The sequence below is a fragment of the Halichoerus grypus genome, chromosome 4 (assembly GCF_964656455.1).
Source record: "Halichoerus grypus chromosome 4, mHalGry1.hap1.1, whole genome shotgun sequence".
NCBI lineage: Eukaryota > Metazoa > Chordata > Mammalia > Carnivora > Phocidae > Halichoerus > Halichoerus grypus.
This window is the reverse complement of record NC_135715.1, coordinates 169,077,742-169,092,267: the sequence shown is the minus strand read 5'-3', so window position 1 is coordinate 169,092,267 and position 14,526 is coordinate 169,077,742. Positions and strand designations below refer to the sequence as shown.

General features: G+C 33.5%; 1 protein-coding gene across 4 annotated transcripts in view; it reads left to right on the top strand.

Moving 5' to 3' along the window:
* Positions 1 to 14,526, top strand: part of ERBB4 (erb-b2 receptor tyrosine kinase 4) — a 1,094,545-nt gene that overhangs the window by 1,040,948 nt on the left and 39,071 nt on the right. For all 4 annotated transcript variants that reach the window (XM_078071282.1, XM_078071280.1, XM_078071283.1 and 1 more), the window contains exons 21-25: positions 2,742 to 2,897; positions 5,233 to 5,308; positions 8,739 to 8,885; positions 10,969 to 11,066; positions 12,607 to 12,777. In XM_078071282.1, the coding sequence (XP_077927408.1) occupies positions 2,742 to 2,897; positions 5,233 to 5,308; positions 8,739 to 8,885; positions 10,969 to 11,066; positions 12,607 to 12,777 (648 nt within the window). The remainder of the gene's footprint in view (positions 1 to 2,741; positions 2,898 to 5,232; positions 5,309 to 8,738; positions 8,886 to 10,968; positions 11,067 to 12,606; positions 12,778 to 14,526) is intronic.

Here is a 14,526-nt window from a genome sequence, read left to right as displayed (position 1 = left end):
CAGTAGGGTCTTAAGTTTCTTGGTGAATATTGGTTCTCTATTGGTATAGTATATATCACTATTATTTGCATTAGGATAATATTTAGTTAAAGGAATTATTATTATCCACCTAAATTACAAAAGTCAGAAAACAGAATCATTCATAATTTACTCTCCTCTTCATTATTCGATTACCAAGGATGGTTATTTTATTGTATAAGTGTATCTTGGAATTGTCCTCTCCCTGAAATTTCTTCTGGCCTAGTTTAGTTGAAGATTCAGACACTCATGCATAGGAGCTAGATGAGTATCATAAATGAACTCGTAGGTAGTAATAGTGAGTGGTGGGATCCTGGCAAGCTGAAGGTGCCCTCAATGGTGTACAGCCAGTCATCAGCTAAAGAGGATGTTTGAAAGTTGTCCAGTGTGGGGGTCAAGAAATATGTATATAAAATGGATGTGGCTCATGGACTGCCAATTTACAACCTTTATCATTTTCCATCTCATCACTTTTCTTCTCTATTGTAGCAGTGGCCCCCAACTTCAACTGTATTTGTGTCCAATCCTTTGTCTATATACCAGGTGATTTTTTTCAAGACTCCAATGATAATTGTGTTGCTTTCCTTTTTAAAACAACTTCTGCATCACCATATCAAATACTGCATAAGATGCAAAGCTCAGAGTCTCTACCATAACACATAAGAGGCCCTTGTTGAATTGAGCCTCTTCTTACTTTGTCAGCCTCACCACTCGTCCCTCTCCTGCCTTTATACATAATGACTCAGAAATACCGAATCACATACCTTTGTTCAAGTACACCATGGTATTAATGCCCCTGTGTGTGTTCTCTCTAACTGCAATTTCCCCCCACCTTGCCCAACTGATAGACATCTTTCAAACCTTACTTAGGCCTCGGGATCTCTCTGAAGGCTCCCCTCTCATGCACACTTGCTAGGCTCTACTAGAGATGATCCTCAAAACACAACTCTCCTTAAATGCCTTTGTGTGTATCATACCGATTCACTCAAGTCCATATTCCATGTCTGCCCACTTCATTAATAGCTCTGTCCTCCTTCAGTGAACAGATCTTCTCTGACTCTTTTGTTTCCCTGATGGCTAGCACAGTGCCTGAAACATAGTGTGTGTTCTGTCATCATGTGTGGATCTGAATATTAACTCGTTGCCAACACACTTTGCATATTCTGATATGAAGGTGGTAAGAGAGGAAAGATGAATGTTTTTGTGGACATTTCTTAAAGGGGCAAATAATTGAAAAAACTTTATCTCCAAGGCAATAAGTCTGTTTTTTGATCCCTTAAGTCATATAAAGGCTATGCGTTTTTAGATTCACTTTATTCTAGGAATTTCCAAGTTGGCATACTCAAACAGAAAGCACTGTTTAGGAAAGAGAACCAATCCCTAGAAATCTCAGTTGTGGGCTGACTTCAGAAAACACTAATACAAATGGTGTCACCCAACGACTGACCAGTTGGATTGTATTAGGCAGTATCTCCACTGGTTGTGTTTAATGGGCATTTATAGTATAGGGTTTGGCCCATGATGCTGTTTGAAGCAATCTTCTCTTTACACTACACTGGGTATACAGTTCTTTTTTCTACCTGTGTGATTTATGTGTCTGTTTTCCACAGCTTTTGTTTTGATATCAGCAACTGTTAATCCTTCAAAGTCCTGCAGTTGCAATGTTAACTACCAACAGCTTTGATTTGCAATTGGCATGAGAGTATGCTTTAACCATTTTCTAATAATTCTGATTTGGTTTTGAATGACAAGTTTTTTCCTCTGAAATCCTCAAATACAGAATTCCTCTAACACTTTGATAAGAATATGTTCACTCTAATCTAGGCCTCTGAGTTTACTTCCTTGATTTTACATCAACCTTTAGTTAAGGCTAATGTTTAATGACTCTTAGTTTCCCTACTGGTAAAGTACAATTAATATTTATTGCTTCTATGGATTATGGATATATACATATGAATATATATGAACTTATATGGATATATGTGGATATATATAATTGTTGGCAATCAGTAATACATTTTATTTTTAATTACCCTATATATTTAATGAAGAAAACATATTAAAGGCTAATTTCAGGGTCATTATAAACAATGTAATTTCACTTGTGGGTTCTTATAATGACTACTAATGTCATTGAAGCCATCTAAAAAAATTATAGGCTTTTAATGCCTCTAAGGTATAGTTCATTTTTTGCATAATTAATAAGAATAATGTAATTCTTCAGCCTTGATAGAATCTATGATGGTGATTTTGGCACCATTAAACCTTCATATGAAGTATTTTTTTAAAAAAATTATGGATGGGTGTCTTTGGAGCAGGTGTGTATGGGGAGGATGGCATGAAGCTGGAGTTATTGAGAAGAAAACTACTAGAAATAATGTGGGTCAGTCCAAGTGTGTGTTAGCTTATCTACTGAGAGACACGCCTCACTAGTGAAAGTGTTTGCAAAAGAGTATAAAGTCTCTGAGGGAAAAAAATGATCTAACATTTAGCTCATGTACAGGTAATTCATTCTTTATAGGACTTTAGGTGATAAAGGCTAAAAGTTATTTGTGGTTTGCTTTTTTATCCCAGGTTTTTCCTAATTTTGAAAATATTCCAGGATCCTGGCTTCGCTTAGAGACATCAAGCACTTGCAACTGAAGGCTAAGAAACTGCTTTTTAGACAAATAGAAAAGCCTAGGCATTAACTGACTATCTTTTTGGAACATGGTGTTTTTCAGGGAATGATGTACTTGGAAGAAAGACGGCTTGTTCATCGGGATTTGGCAGCCCGAAATGTCTTAGTGAAATCTCCAAACCATGTGAAAATCACAGATTTTGGACTAGCCAGACTCTTAGAAGGAGATGAAAAGGAGTATAATGCTGATGGAGGGAAGGTGGGTATCTTTTTAGAACAATATTGCTTGAAAATATAGTATGATATTCTTTTATCTTCTTACATATTATAGGAAGAAGCCACTAAGTCTGAAGTTATGAAAGTGTAAAATCTCAATTCTACCGTTTGCCCTCTCTCTCACCCAGGGTCAAATATATTATATATACCAACATCCATTTCTCAAAAGTAGCCAAAATAAGACAGTTCATCTCTAGTGGTCCTTCTGTCACATCCAGTATTGGGAAGTGGGTGGATCCTTAGGCAATTTAGAAATTACACTTTAATCCAGGGCCATAGTAATTGTTTCATTGATCCTAAGAACACAGGACTGACCATACAGAGAGACACAACTGTTCTTTCATAGATTAGGGAGAAGCCTGACCACTACCAAGAATCATAATTCATTGGAAAGTTCATCATTCTATTTAGCTTCTAATCCTCTTACACCAGATATAACAGATTCCTCTTATCTGGCTCTATTTTTTTAAGCTTTACTGTAGTATATGATTGACCAATTTGCTTTATTTATTACCTCATTCTCTCCACCAGAATGTAGGCCACTATATCCCAGGGATCTTAACAGTACCATTCCTCTTCTACTTTTCTGACTCTCCAGACTCGGGTCTTGCCTGACAACTGTGCTCCTGCCATGCAGTCTCAGTGCAGGCCTTAGTTCCAGCTCTTGTTTTTCCTCATTAACCCACTGTTTAGACTTGGCTAAGGATATCTCCTCTCCATCTGGAGGTCCTTCTAGCTTAATGTGGGAAAACTTAGATCAGGAGAGGCCAGATGAAATAAGCAAATGCATCCTTAACCTATGGTGACATATAAACACATACTAACAAAAAAAAGTGATCGATATGTCATTTAAATATGTTTATCATGTGCCTTATTTATATGAGCCATCCAAATATATATTACAAATATTTTGCAATGATGGGCTTCCAAATGCTTAACATTGATTTTTATATGTCATGTAGTATATGATTTTTATATCTTTATAGGATCTCTTATATAACTATGTATATTCAGATCTTATCACAAGACAAAGAAAAATTTTTAAAAACTTCAGTTTTGTAGTATTTCCTAATCTTTCCTCGATTTTATCAGACTGTTTTGCCTGTTTGCTACCAAATTGTCGCAGTTTGAGACCACAGCTTTGAAATTCACTACAAGATTACACAGTAGAAGTCTATAAATCACATGACTTCACTTGTCTTAAGAACATATAGCTGTAGGATTTGTCTAAAGCAAGATTCATTATAGCTTTAAATGCCTAGTAACCATTAAGTCTTTATCAAGCCACCTGTGATTTAAACTTACTTCTTTAACACCATGTCCGTAGTCCATAAAGTCAGCTATCTCCTTGCCCGTAGGGAAATCACTTTCAGTGTGTCTTCTGTTCCCTTTCACTGAATACCATGATTCTGTCATACAGTTACCTTGGTGTCACCTTGGTGAGCAGCAAACCTCATGATTTCAAAGGCCTATTTAGTTTTAAGCTTTCTACTGCAAAGTAGAAGTGTTTATCTTTATTCCATAGAATCTAATTATATTTCCAGCTATATAATGCTGCCCTTCCTAGTTGAAACTTATTCTGCTGACCCCTCATCAGCAGGGTATGTGAGTAGTGATGTAGATTTGTACTGATCCTCTCACATTCTTTTATATAATTCCTAGTTTGAAAATGGCACATGTTTTCAATCCTGGCTAACCAAGACAAGGGAGATCATTTGTGGCTGGGGAACAAAGCAAGCCTAACTCTGGAATTTGTTATTTTAGGTGTTTCAAGTGACCAACTTATATGAGAGGAAAAAGGTGGGGGCAAGTATAGAAAGAGACCATCTTACTGGTGGCCAGAAATTTTCTGAGGGTAAAAAAGAATAAGTGAAAATATAAGGAATCTCATTTTGGGGCGAGAGGGTGGGGGAAATGTCGTAGATCATATTTTTAGAAGCACATGTCTTAAATGTTTAGAATTGATATTGTGAGTCATAATATTAACTAGTAACTGAATTAATTGCTGAACATTAATTAAGAACTATAGAAAGTGATACTATTTTACTTTCCATTGTTTATGAAGCTTTTAAAAATAAATATACCTTTAGGTTAATTCACTTTAAGAATTTTATAAATTTCAATTCATTGTTCTCTGTATTGAGAAATAACATCTTTATTATTAATATTATATTTGTATTTTCTATACACACAAAAAAACACAATCAAAAATACAATTGAGGCAAACCCAGAGACTCATATTATGGGAAAAGAATATAGGAATGACTTTTTATATAACTATAAAACTTTCACTTTTTATTTCTCTTTTTATTTCTCAGATGCCAATTAAATGGATGGCTCTGGAGTGTATACACTACAGGAAATTCACCCATCAGAGTGATGTTTGGAGCTATGGTAAATAAATCTTCCTTGTGAATTAAGGGTTTTAAGGCAAAAATAAATATATTAGGCTCATGTAAAATATCTTAAGCCAACTTATTTTATTGTGTTGGAAATACCTACTTATGAGCCTTGTTTCCTAAAGGAATTAACTCTTTGCTTTTCCACTTAAAAAAACAAAACAAAACTCTAAATTGTATCATTTATCTGCCTTTTTTATTATTCCTTGGTTCTCTAAAATGTAATATATTAAAATCTCAGTTGAGTTGTCTACCATAACCTTTGGTTTGGTAACAATTTTTCTGATCATTTTGACAGAAAAAAACCAGCCAATTTTAGTTTAGGAACAATGTCATAGAGCCTCATAGCCTTGATTTTTCAAAACACTCTATGAAAACATATGTTAAAAATAAAAGAATGTCTGTTCTATAATAAGAAAGGTTATTGTTGTAACGAAGAACAATTACTGAAAGCAATAAGGTGAGAGCAATAAATGTGAGGGGAGAGATAGAGAAGATTTCTAATTGCAGCTTTGATTTTAATTTACAAACTACTTTGGAATAAACAGATATATTAGAGAATGAATAACATGAACTGGAAAAGGGTGATTTTAAACTTAGAGCATTCATTTAATTGCATTTAACTCAATTGGTGAGATGAGATACTTAGATCTATCTAGCTATTTACAACTTAAGTTCATCCAGGTATTAGTGAGAATGAATCAACACCTTTTCTAAGTTTAAATATGTCACAAAGAACCAATATTTCTTACAAATTAAAAGCATGATGCCCATTTAAGCAAAAAGGTGGTGGTGTGACTTGAAAGCATGGTACAATTTAGTTTACTCAAATTTAAGTCTAGCTTTATCTTTGTTTTTGTTTTTAGAAAAAAGACTTAATCCATTCAATCACTAGAGAACTTATACCTCTTATCTAGAAAAGCACAAATTATCTTAAAAAAAAAGTTAAGACATTTCTGTAAAGTGTTTTTTCCCTCCACACACCTATGCTGTTTGTTTAAAATTTCCACAAAGGTTCCATGTATTCTGCTAAGCTTCGAAGTAGAAAGTGTGCTGTGCTTGAGATATAGACAAGTATAGGGAAACGATTGAAAAATTTTAGTTGTTGAACTGTAAAGACTAAATAGAAACACAAATCTAGTATATATATTACATGAAACAAATAAGTATATATATTATATGATATAGGTTTATAGATTATATTTTATATGATAGACTTATATGTTACCATATAAATTTTGATATATGACATATATATTATTTTTTTCTTTTCCTTTTTTTTCTATGTATGTTTCCCTCAATTAAATGTGGCAATCTGCTGCAAGCAATTTTAAACGACATTAAAATAAGTACATAGATAGATAAATAGAGAGAGAGATAGATAGATTAGTACTCTGCTTTGAAACATAGTCCAGGTCATCAATCCATATCCATAAGGCATTTTAAGATTTTTATGATATATCATAGTTGATTGCAAAAGACATAAAAGGCAGAGAGAAACATAACGTTGTTTACAATGCACCTTTGTGGAAAATTGCCACCATTATTTTAATAAAGATGCTATGGTTTATATGTTCAAATGATAGGATTGTAAGTTTTGAGGATGTTTCTAATTCAGTTTTCCTGGGATTGTCCGTCTACATGAGGCCATCTCTTTAACCATATCTTGTGGTTACTCCTGCAAAGATATAATTGGATTATTATTGGCAGAGGTGGGGGTTTTGCTGTTCCTACTTTTGTTTTTATATGTATGTGTTTCTCTTTTTTATATTTCTATTATTTTGATTTGTAATTGCTTTGCATTTTGTTTACATTAGTTCTTTTTTTTAGAAGCTCTGATAGAGATGTGAGAGCATCTATTCTTTTATAACTGCATACATAAGTTAACAAAATGGCCTCATTAAATACATATTCTATAAATATGTATTTATATTGACTGATTGAATAGAAATAGACAGCCTTCCACTTCTTAACTTGTTCCAGCCTGTCTCATGGACACTGAATCTTAATTATTGGTTCTACAGAGCCATTCTTTAATATGCAAAATTAAGTAGGATTTAATCAAGATCAAACAGTTAAATTGTGTCACTAGTTACATTTTTATATTATACCTAAGAATCATAAGATAAAAATATTAACAAGAAAAATCAGGTAATTGTTAATGATATTATTATAAAGGATAATTTGAAGTTCACATATACTTTTATATCTTAAGCTTTGTATTTTTATTATTAGTCAATGATAACTGTCATGAGCTAAAAAAGACTTCAGTTTGAGTAAATAATTCATTACAGATGAAGATGGAAGTAGAAAAGAAAGCATAGTCCTAATTAATGGATTTTATATTAAAACATAGTTTGTATATTATATGAACCAATCAAAATTTACTTGTAAGACTCTTATGCACAGATAGCTATTTCTGAACTTAAAATCCTTATCCTTAAGAAATGATAACTTTTTAATTGTATATTTATGAAATCAGAAAGAGGTCTATAGTGTATATATTATTGTTCAAATCAGAATCATTATTATCAAAGTTAGCTCTTTGCCTGCTGGTATTTACAAAGGGAATCACTGTTCTAGTGGTTCAAGAAAGTGATTTCATATCTATGGAATCAACTATTATTGATTCCCTTCAATTTTGTGATGCTTACTTCATATGTATTACGTTATATTTGGATCACTCAGGCTCTCACAGGTGTTAAAGATACGAATCTGTTTTATTCCACCTGTTCTCTTTGTGTGAGTTAAAAAGAGAGCCACAAGGATTTACCATAACATAAGGTAATCATTCTGGCATCCCAGCTTAGCCTACAGGACTTTTAATAGCAAAAGTGTTAATCTCAAAATCAATCAACATCAGATTTTATCTGCAATCATATTTACTTCATACTGAATACACATGTATATAATGAATTGTTTGATAGGCTCTCATGTGGTGTAGTGAAAATTAACTTGGATCAGCAAACATTAACATTACTTAAAAGTAGAAATGGGGAACAGACTCTGTATTTTGACATCCACTCTGAATTGTCTCTGTTACTCATTAAAAATTTCAAGACAATAATAAGATAATTGAATTTCCCACAAAGATTTTGTCATTGGGCTTCCCCTAATAGATATAGAAATCTGAAGAGCCTTTCTTTAGACTATTTTTTTTTTTAAGATTTATTTATGTATTTTAGAGCGGGGGTGGGGTGGGGGGCATTGAGCACAGAGCTTGAGGCAGGGCTCGATCCCATGATCCTGAGATGACAACCTGAGCCAAAACCAAGAGTCCGGATGCTTAACTGACTGTGCCACCCAGACTCTTTAGACTATTTTTGACTGCCTTCCAGGGAGCTTTCTTTTGTTATTGGCACACTGCTGGTTTCTTCATACTATGTTGTTAGTATACTTATGTAAATATTTGATCTCCAATTTAGGAGTCACTATATGGGAACTGATGACCTTTGGAGGAAAACCCTATGATGGAATTCCAACCCGAGAAATCCCGGATTTATTAGAGAAAGGAGAACGTTTGCCCCAGCCTCCGATCTGCACTATTGATGTTTACATGGTCATGGTCAAATGTAAGATTGCAAAATAATTTTATCATCACCATCATCATTCTTAGTAAAATAATAGTATGGATTAATCTACCTGCATAATGTTTTTGTATATGAAAAATATGAAAGTTCAAAAATAATTATGAAAAATCATGTAAACACCTGTGTTTTTGGCTTATTGTTAATAGGAAGCAGTATGCATCAATATGCATGCTTCCACGTTATAAAGTCAAAATTATATGACTCTTACTCTTCTGATTCATTTCACTTTGATTCTTATCATTTCCATGACAATCAAATTGTCTTTCATAAAGAGATGTAATTAGTCACAATAATGCTAATAATCTTTATAGGAAAATAGCAGTCTGGACAAATGATCTAAATATAAAGAAAGAAAGCTTGAAACTGATAGTTTAAAAAAATGAATTAAATGGAAATAGGTTTACCAGTTTTAGTCAACATGAAATTAGCAGGGCAGAACGGGAAGTGAGAAGACATGAATCTACAGTGAAATAAAAAGATTATGAATGTTTACTTTTTTTTTCAATTTGATCATTTGTTTACATCAAACGCTCTTACTTTTCTTTCTCCTTTCTGTGCCCCAGACACATATGTATTATAAATGTGTTTTGGCAGCCTAGGCTCTTAATTTAAACAGAATTAGGGAAGTCTCTGGAGTTTCCCACTTAATTTAAGTGAGATTAACATTCAGCAATCTTTCTTGTGTAATCTGGGGTTTTCCCCTTTTGATTTACACAGGGTTAGCAAAGAAACAAACTGGTGAAGGTGAATAAGCATCTTATTAATAAGAGACTTTGGTCCCAGGTCTACTCAGATTTATATTCATGACATGTGTGATACATTCTGACAGTGAGGGAAGAAATAAAAAATGTGCTTTCCAGTTCAGGTCAGCATGCCCTTTTCTCTAAGCACAGTTCTATTTACTCAATATTTAGTTAGAAAGAAACTGATACCTCCCAGCAAAGTTAACCTTTTTTGATTCCAGTAGTTCCAGAAACACCTATTTTCTCATTAGCATCTTGGTATCAACAACATTTTTTTTTTCTAAGTGGATGCATATAGTTGAGCTTTGTTAAGAGAGAAAAAATTCAGGTGATATTAATGATACATGAAATGACACCCAAAGACTTCCCAGAACAAGAATAAAAATCGAACCCCCGGAAAAAGGAAATAAACCTTACAGCTTTATTGGATCAAACATCATTCAATAGTCATCTATGGAAGGAACTTAAAAAAAAAAATGCACGCGTTATATAATTTGATCTCATAACTAGCATCAGAGGTGATTTAGATACTTCATTTAGATACTCTGATGAAACAATGAAAAATCAGGAAAATATTTTGCCTAATAGGGAGTTTTACCTTTCTTTTATGAGTTTTAATACCTAAGAAGAGGGTCATTTGGCAAGAAAATCAAGGAAAGCTTTGTGCTTTTATTCTTGTGATCTCATCAGCTAAACAGAGCCTGGGGAGATAAGACCCACTTTATCTGGACTCCCAGCTAAATAATAATACATACCTTGAAAATTGCTGATAGTATTTTTATGCTGCAAAGGCTAGTACTTAGATAAGCTAATGGCTGTTGCTTAACAAACATTACCAATCATTTTGGATTGTTTTTTTCCCACCAGGAAAAAAGTAGCATGAGAAAGTTGCTTTCTCTTCCCTTTCCCCCTCTGTGCTGGTGTACTGCACTGTAACCAAAGCTTCATGTCACTCCTGACATAAAATAATAAATTATATCCCCATCAAAGAAAAGTTAAAAAAAAATCAGAGATTCTGTAAGTTCCCATAGTTAGTCTAGGTTATGTTTTCTAAGAAGAAAAATTAATTTTAAATTAGATGAACAAAATGAAAAGTTTCTGTTATTCTATCGTATATTACATTTACTTCTGAATATCAACAAACTGATTGAGATAGAACCTCACCTAATTGGATTGTTTCTTTCTTTAGCTTTCTTTGTTTGTTTTTTTTAGATCATTGTTATTAAAAGAATATTTTTCAAACTGAGCCTACGTTTTCATAAAATTTACATCCTACTTCTTCTTAATTATGGATACAGTGACTCTTGTATGTGAATTTCTAGGTTGGATGATTGATGCGGACAGTCGGCCAAAATTTAAGGAACTGGCTGCTGAATTTTCGAGGATGGCTCGAGACCCTCAAAGATATCTAGTTATTCAGGTTGGTACATATCTCGTCTTTGGGACTGTGGAAATCACCACTCATAAGTCAATTAAGCAGAATATCATGTGAAATGACTTATGGAAGGAGCCTTTCACTCGATGTCACAACCACTTCTAAGAATCTTCCCTTAGTATTCAAGTGCCTCCGGTACTGAACAGCAAGATAATTATGATTATCCATATACATAAAAAGTCCTTATCCCCAGACAAGCCTTCTAGCACTCTGCTTTTTATTAACATGCGTTAAGTCATGTCCATTATTATAATCTTCCTTTTTCAGAATAAAAGGAAGATGGATTTTTAAGGATTTTTTTTTTTTAATTTTTATTCATTTGAGACAGAGAGACACAGAGAGAGAGAGCACATGAGCAGGGGGGAGGGGCAGAGGAAAAGGGAGAAGCAGACTCCCCGCTGAGCAGGGAGCCCCGACATGGGGCTCTATCCCAGGACCTGGAGGTCATGACCTGCGTCGAAGGCAGACACTTAACCATCTGAGCCAAGACGCCCAGAAGATGGATTTTTGTTTTAATCTTGTCCAGGGTTGAAGACAGTGAATTACTAGTTTCAATATATTGATATTTAATTTCCTAAAAAATATTTATAAATATGTTTTGTTTGGGGAGATATACAGTATCCAAGCAATAACTCAGATTCAAGTGAATTGATGTACATATGAATCAAATGATAGCCCAAAAGAACATTTTATATTAAACACTAGAAAAAATGGATTGGAAAATTTTTAAATTGTAATATATTTATCTATGATTATTTTTACCTAAATCATAAACAAATGGACCTTGGGTTGCACTGAATTAATTTTCCTCAATAAAACAAGGTAGCATTTATCTTCCTATCAATAGTCTGACATGAAGATAAAAGCCAGATTTTAGAATAGTTTCCAGTTATCCTTTTCCCAAATTAATTTGCATAAACAACTTGTTTACAAAAATATCACATAATTTTGAAAAATTCAAAAAAATCATATTTAAGAAATAGATGAAGTAAAAAAGAGCAGGGTTTTGGTGTCTCTCCCACCTTCGTTTATATTATTTGCTACTTGTGCTGTGATTTTGGAAGCTACAATGTTACGCCTTAGGACAAATCATGGAGCAGCCTGTATGTCCTGAGAACTCTACAATATCAAACCAACTAAATAAAATAAAGTAAAGATTGATAAGTCAATTGTCTTTTATTATTTATTCTTAAAGTCACAGCTCAAACATCCTGGCAATGAAGCCTACCGTTATTCTCAGATCTAAAATAGATTATGCCTCCTTCAAAGCAGCCAGAGCATTCTGCTTTATTCATCTCTGATGGCATTTATCACATTTTGTTAAATGTATTTATCTTACCCTGTCATATCTAAGTATGTTACAGGCTCCTTCATGACTGGTAATTGTGTTAAAGAATTATTTTTTTAAATGACTGCATGAATTTTCAACCACTTGCTTTGATATTACGTAAATTTGCTGCAAAGTCCACATGTTTAAGGTGAAAAAAAGACTCATTTTTTGTTTGTCTGGTGGGCAAACTTTTAGGGTGATGATCGCATGAAGCTTCCCAGTCCAAATGACAGCAAGTTCTTTCAGAATCTCTTGGATGAAGAGGATTTGGAAGATATGATGGATGCTGAGGAATACCTGGTCCCTCAGGCTTTCAACATCCCCCCGCCCATCTATACTTCCAGAGCGAGAATTGACTCAAATAGGGTAAGAAATAATCATCTACCACCTCCCATATTATTTCTGAGAAATAAAATCGTGCAAATATATTGTAAGCCCAAGAATTACAAAATAATTATGCAGCTCATTTCAGCAGGAATTCAGCAGGATTCCTAGATTAAAAACATACTATACCAATGAAAGGCCATGTAGGGTTAATTTCGAAACACAAGCATGGGTAATACAATATGTACTCTGAAATATCTTTAAGATTTCAAGAGGAGAAATGTTTTCTTTGTCTTATGTTAGTTAAACCTTAGTTTTAAAAAATCTACCAATTCAACTAATAAAAAATCAACCCATTCAAGCTAATAAAACTGTGTGTTTATAAATAAATGAAAATTCTTAATAAGGTAGGCTCTCTTAAAAAGATGATATGACCGTAGTCAAGAGGTGATACAAGTACAACTCTCTTTCCCTCAAGAGACTAAATATTTTCTGTCAGTTTGAAGCAGAAACAGAAAACTGCAATACTTTGGACTATATCAATCATTTTGGGAAGACTACCGAATCATTTCTAAGATGTAGATTTAAGTTTCAAAAGAAACTTGTGAAAAGAATTTGCATTTATTTTAAATATTAAGCCCACTCTATATGAATACCATTCTTTTTCTGAAAACTGTCAACCCATGTGTTCATTCATTTATTTTTAAAAATTCATTCATTATTCACTCAACATGTATTGAGTACCTCTGCACATGAGACATTATCAGATACTTGAGATTCAAAGAATTTTGACACCACTCCACCTTCAAGAAGTGGCCAGGCTCCTACGTTTAAGAACATTATCATAGTCAGTGGAACAATCATCATCCTATTTGTCTTGACCATAAGCATAAGAAAACTTTCAACTTGCTGCTCATTTTCTAAAATGAAATTATTTGCTTTGTTTCAGATTCACAATAATAAAGTAACACTCACCTGGTGTTTACTCTGTACCAACACATATATACTAAGTCTCCGAATCCTTACAACAATCTCCTTGGGTTCTATTATCGTCCTGTCTTATAAATAAAGAAACTTGTCACAGTTAAGGGATTTGACTGGTGTCATACAGTTAGCCAGTGGAAGGGTAGGATTCTAATGCAGGCAGTCTGCCCACATACTATTGCTTCAAAGTTATTGGAACACGTGATTTTCATGATACCATTGTTTTTCTTGACATCTACCCCAATGTTTGAGGTACGTATTGCTTGGAAAAATCCAAGTGATTTTCTTATAAAATGCATTCTCCAACCTACTCCATACCTTTTGCTCATTTGCCCCATTCAGAAGGGCTGATGTAGAAAGAGGCAAAAACAAAGAAACAAACAAACAAAAAACACACAAACAAAACAAAACAAAATTCACTTTTTCTTTTATATGAAAAATATGTCATTGCATCCCAATGGGGAGAAGATAACTAAAGGTTTTAAAAGTTAAATCAATTGATAGTCACTGAGCATCAGTCCTGTTTATGGGAAGGAGCGAAGTCTTTCAGGTATATAAAGGAAGTAGTTTTTTCCCCCTCTATATGCTTAGCAAAGTGGCCAAATTATAACTTTGGTATTTATAATTTTATGTGACAAATTCATTACTTTTATTAAAACAGAGACATTTCAGAAAATAGTTTTCCTTCCTTAACATGAGATGCTATAAAGGCCAATAACTTGAATCTTTTTCTTTTATAAGGCTTCTCAGATTCCAACTCTGTTCATTTTAATTTAGGCTCAAAGCAAGGAATTCTTAATAAAGGTT